This window comes from Alligator sinensis, unplaced genomic scaffold (assembly GCF_000455745.1).
Source record: "Alligator sinensis unplaced genomic scaffold, ASM45574v1 scaffold630_1, whole genome shotgun sequence".
In the NCBI taxonomy this organism is placed as follows: Eukaryota; Metazoa; Chordata; order Crocodylia; family Alligatoridae; genus Alligator; species Alligator sinensis.
Window position 1 is genome coordinate 413,940 of NW_005842522.1, and position 5,693 is coordinate 419,632.

The 5,693-nt window shown below is 47.3% G+C and overlaps 1 protein-coding gene across 2 annotated transcripts in view; it reads left to right on the forward strand.

Annotated features, from left to right (window-relative positions):
• The window catches only part of DCAF1 (DDB1 and CUL4 associated factor 1), an 89,518-nt gene extending 84,201 nt beyond the window's left edge, over positions 1-5,317 (forward strand). Inside the window, exon 24 of one of the 2 annotated variants that reach the window (XM_025213324.1) lies at positions 3,624-5,317. In XM_025213324.1, coding sequence (XP_025069109.1) covers positions 3,624-3,682 — 59 coding nt within the window. In that variant the 3' untranslated portion in view covers positions 3,683-5,317. The remainder of the gene's footprint in view (positions 1-3,623) is intronic. The other variant, XM_025213325.1, reaches the window with a different exon arrangement.
• Positions 5,318-5,693: the final 376 nt, after the last annotated feature.

The following is a 5,693-nucleotide window of genomic DNA, read 5'->3' on the forward strand; positions in this document are numbered from 1 at the left end:
CGAAAAACAAACCAGTGTACTAACAAATACATTGACACTTAGTTCTGATTAGTGCTGCAGTTAACTATGTGGTGTAAATGCCAATCTGTGATTGACTGAGTCACATTAGGAGATGGGGAGGCAGCTGCAGGAGAGGATGTGACCATCTGACAGCCAGGAACATGACTACAACTTTACGCTGAGGGACAGTAGCTTGCTTGTATGCCTGGTTGTAGAGATTGGGAAGGAGCTTCTAATTTTCAGGCCATGGTAGCTAAAGAGGATTATGCATTTAGATGCATGGCCTGGCAGTAAAAACCAGAGAATCCAGAGCCTGACTAGTACGTGGCAAACCTCAGGCTCACGTGCATTAGACAGCAGGGTAGACCTAAGGTAGACCTCCCTGTGGTGTGAGGTCATTAGCCCTGCAGTGATGCTGCAGCCTGTGTACACACAGCAGTGAGGGGAGTGACTTGCATGGTGGGGTCACACTGGGGAGAAGTAGAAGGTGGCGCTACTTAAGACTGGTTCACACTAATGCGTGTGCCCCTTCCAAACACCTTTCACCTCTCCAAAATTATCTGTTGCCCACTTGTTCCTTTGAAAGGAACCATGTGCGGCTCTTCAGAAGTTAATATGTGTCTCCTTGAATCTTTGCATAAGCACATGGTGTGGATATACTGCTGGTTGGATCATCATGCTCAGTGAGTAAGCATCAAGAACTGTCTGGTTGGGAATAGGTATTTAGTGGGTACCTCCTGGGTCTGGTATTGTTCATTTAATAATTTGCAGCAAGCCAGGTTCATCACCGATGGCCATGCCCAGCAGAGCCAAAGGGCCCAACTTCTGGCACCTTTGGTAACCCAGATAGGGAGGCTCTGTGGGCTGAATCTGTCCTGTGGCCTGTACTTTGACACCCCTGACCTAGAGCAGTGGTTGGACAGCACCCTCCTGAGGTGGGGGGTCTAAATTATAGCACTCGTGCTTCAGTCCCTGAGCCTCTGCTGGTGTTTCTGGATAGACCTCCAGGAAGCTGGCATACTTGGGGTGCTCATGTGCAGGGGGGGGATGCTGTAATTGAAAGAACACCAGAAATCGGGGGGATGTGAATGGCTTCAAGCTTGTGCTTGAAGAGAGGGTTACTTCTGTTGCCTTTTTGGGAGCGATCTGTAAAACAGTGTGCAGAAGTTGCTCTCATCCCTGCTTCCCTCCCTACCTTCCCCCTTTCAGTCAGGGGCCTGCATGAAAGAGCATGACCTGCCCAGACCTCAGCTGCTGCCTTCACTGTGGAGATTGCAGAATCTCCTTTCGCAGTCTGGCCACTAGGGCGTCCTCCTGCTAGTGCTCTCAGGAAGCACGATGGGAGAAACTGCTTGACTTCTCCTCAGCTTGCCCCTCAGGCTCACCTCGGGCACCTGGATGCAGAGTTTCTGATTTGAAAAGAACTTCTTGCTCGTGAGTGGCAGCTTAGAGCAGAGTGCCCTGGGTCTTGCATGTGGAGCTGTGAGCTGTTATTTTGCATCTAAAACAACCACAGCCAAGCTGGGCTATGAGTGATTGCCTGGCAGCTCACAAGAACCTTTGTTTGCAGAGTTTAGCTTTGTACTGGAAGGATGTCTGGTGTTTGTACTGAAAGACTTGGTTGTGCTGTCCCACGTGGTAGTGGTGACAGGTCCCCGCGGTGGCTCTGTGGCCGGTCTGGAGGTATTGCAACCCCAGAATTGACAAGAACAGGCTCCTAGAAACATACCAGAGGGGCCTGTTCTGTTGGGCTGCTGGTATTGGTGATGGCTCAGAACGGAGAATGCCTTGGGGCGTGAGGAGACTGGGCTGAAGAGCCAAGAAGCACCTTTTCCCTGTGGGGTGGGGGAGAGGCATGCTCAGTGCAGCTCTCTTCCACCCCTTCCCACCCCATTTCCATTATTTCTCCCTTTCCCTGCTCCCAGCTCATTACTTTGCTTCTCTCCCTCTCCGTGTGTTCGCACTCCCCATCCTTCACCCATTCCCTCATTGCATAAGTGTACCTGCTGTTTGCCAGCTGTGCTTCATGGCTCAGGGGCCATGCTGGCTGCCATGGCACTGGGATGCTACTTTTAAGAGAACTGCTTTCTGTCAGTTGAGGCAAGACCCAAGCCTGGCTGAAGGGGCAGCTGAGCATTTGGAGAAGGGTTGTACTCCAAGTGCCATTTTGAAGTCCTCCTGCCTTCTCAGCCCAGCAGCTGCAGGTCCTTGCCCAGGCCCTGACCCTGTGGGATGTGCAGCTGGGCTGACTTAGTTTCAAGAGAAGGTGCTGAGGGATGGGCGGCTGGTGCTCCTCCGGGGGCCTGGGCCTGGACCTGCAGAGGAAGCAACCTCTTCGTTCCATGCCACCTTTTTGATTTCTTCAACTAACTTTTTTTGCCCCATTTCTCTGACTCGCGTTAAAGGGACCCACAGAAAGGAAGTGGGGCAGGTGCCCTTGCTGCTGCATTCTGATGTTTCTTTAAAAAAGGAGTAAAAGAGAACAGACTTTCTAGGAGGCTTTGTTTAACCTTTGAGGCATTGTAGGCCACTAGCAAAACTAACATGGCAGCAGGGTGAGAGGAAAATCCTAGGAGTCTGGCTCCCTGCACTATCCAGCAGACCTAAGTGTGTCTGTCACAAGGATGTCTGTGTCTTGCACCACTTCTGGTGAGGCAGAACTCGGCTCACGTTCCTGCTACTTTCTCAAGTACCCAACAACACTGATGGAAGCCAGACTTCACTGCTTAAAACGAAAAAGTAGGTGTGTAGAGACTAAATAGTTGGCATGCTTCTGTTCAGGATCACAGAACAAAATCCAGCAAAATCCTACATTTTAAAAAGTCTGTGCAGGTCGCTTGAGTGCTCTGCCTTTGTATTTAGTGAAAAGCACTTTGTGCATCCTGGGAGGGAAGTGTTAGCAACACTGCTATCACTGCCATTTTCCTGGGGAAGAGGTCCCATTAGCGTACGGCATGGGGAGGGGAAGATTGATAAGAATATAGCTGCGGGAGGTCCTGTCTGTTTAGGCTGCCACATAAGGAATTAGGTGGGAACTTTTGCTGAGAATGTAACACTCTTCCAGAGTTTGTGCACTCTGCTTGTGCTGCTTTCACGTGGGGTCTTTTGTATGTGTACGGTCAAGGGAGGGACCTTTGGCTCCTCTGTAATGGACTCGGGTAGACCACAGTTGAGTGTAGGAACATGTGCGACAGGTGCCTATTTTGTAATAATCCTGTGTTGCAAGGCCAGATCTGTCCCATCCTGATGGCAGCAAGAGCTGGAGCCTTTGTATGTTCCCAGTAAATTGTGCAAACAACTCGTGTGAGTAATCTGCTGCTGGTGGAGCCTAGCAATGGAGTCCTGCCAGCTAATGTAAATCTCCTGAAGTAAAACCAAACCAATCCCTAGAACCAGTGCTTTAATGAGATGAGGGAGGAGGAGGGTTTACAGGCTTACGGTTCTTGATGCCTTTAGAGCACCATTTACAGGCAGTAGCTGCTGGTAGTATGGGATTAATTGGTTGTGGTCCCAAGCAGGTGGTGGTGATCTTTCATAACTGAATAAGTTGTTTTACTTAATAGATGTGACAGCTGCATTCTCTGTTGTACACCAAACAGATAATCTCTTTGTCCCCTTTCCAGCTGACAGTTCAGATAACTCTGACTTGGAAGACGACATAATCTTATCTCTGAATGAGTGAGGAGTGACCATCATGCAGGGCCTTGGCGGCAGGAGAAACTCCCTTCCCAGAAGATGGAAGACCAAATCTGAAGCAATTTCTGAGCATCGCTACCTTTTCCTCCTGGGGACGCCCTGGGAACTCCAGCCCATTTGCTGTGTTGGTTTGAGTCAGAGCTAGTCTCTTGCTTATGGCCACAGCTCTCCAATAAAGAGACCGGGGTTAGGCCTCTTTCTCTCTGCCTTTTTTTTATTTTTAATTTTAGGCTGAGATGACTCTGCAAGGAAACGTCTGAAGATATTTCACAATATATTTTCTTTGTATAAAGTTCTTTCCTAAAGAACAGAAATAGTTTTATATAAAATCAGAAAAAAAGGAAAAAAAAAAAAAAGGCAGGCGTTCTAGTAAAGAAGGTATGAGCTTTGTATTAATGTAGTACCTTGTTACCATGGGGTAGGTGCCGGGAGAAAAATTGTTTAAAATTAACAAAAAGAGGCATTTTTACTCGACTATTAAATTAAGTGAGAGGATCATGGTTTCTAAAACTGCTGAGTGAGAATATTTTTATTTTAAATGATTTTTTTTTTAGAAAAAAACAAAACAAAACAGGCGTTTCCCCTGTCTGCTGCCTGTGTGTTTCGGTAGCCTTTATCCCAGAGGGAGAAAGCCCAGGGGATGGTTGGCAACTGAACATAAAGGCTGTTTGAAGCAGAGGGTTCTGCTGTGCTAGGAGCTCTCGCAGGAGGCTGAAAGCCTGGTAAGAGAGAAGGGACTCTGGGAAGAAGCTTGAGCCCTTCCTTTGTGATTCAAGTTTTTTAATCTTTTTTTCTCCCTTTTGCCCTCTGTGTGGAAACTGCAAATCGAAGGCCTTTTTCTTTAATGTAAAGTGTATTTATTAAAAAAAAAAATAAAATCCAAATCCCATCTCTGTTTATGGCTGTGAGCGGTTGCCATGTGTTGCCTTCCCACCCATGAAAAAATAGTCCTCTCTGCACCTGTGGGAGAGTGGTGTTGCCTGAGAAGCAGCTTGGTGTGGGAGACAAGTAGGGATTTGTAGCTAATAGCTGAGTTGCCACAAGGAAGGGTGAGGTAGTTGGATTCCACCTTGAGCAGCAAGTTGAGTAAGCCAGGCTACAGTTATACAGACTCTTCGATTAAAACCCATTCAGTTAATTGCAGTAGAGCCCTGGTCACTCTACAGAAAGGAATTTCAAACCCCACCCCTTTCAACTTAGTATTTGAAAACATGTTATCATGCCAGATGGTTTAAGATCTACCTGAACAGTTCCAACACAGTTAACCACATTGACCTTTGTGAACACTGGGGCTCTGCACAGCCTGGCTCGGACGGGGAATTACTTGATCCCTTCCTTTGCAGCACAAATGGTAAAGATCACATGTTGGAAGGGTCTCTGCTGTCTTGTGGCTTGTTGACAGAAGAGGTAAATTAGGTTGGTGCTCTTGTTGGCATATCATAAAGGCCAATGTCCCCACCTTAAAAATCAGCATTCATTTCCTCTTTGACATCACTACACAATGTCTAAAACTTTTTCAGGTTACTGTGATTTTAGAAAAAAAACCTGCTTCTGTGACTTGAGGGTCAGCCAAGACAAAACAGGCCAGCTAAGTTATTGCCTGGGCTTAAGAACACATTCTGCACCCAGGAGTTCCTAATAAAACTTTCCACCTTTGATTAAAACAGTTGCTTTTAGCAGTCTCAGAATTTGCCTTCAGTATCAGGCTGGCATGGGATCTGCCTGGGCTTCCAGCCTGCCAGGCCCTAGGATGCCCATTGGAAGGTCTGTGCAAAGGACAATAACTGTTTTTCTTTCCTTGCAATTTCGTTAGAGGAGAGGGCTTCTCTTCCCCATTGTAACTGTGGATAAACACATTCAGGAGAGAGCTGGTAAGAGCTTTTTTCCTTTTTAATAATAAATGAAATCTCTAATGGATGCTGACACATCGAAGATGCAGACTGTGCCTGTTTGTCTTCATGAGGCTCAGCAGCTGGAGGGGAGTGGGTACAAGAGAG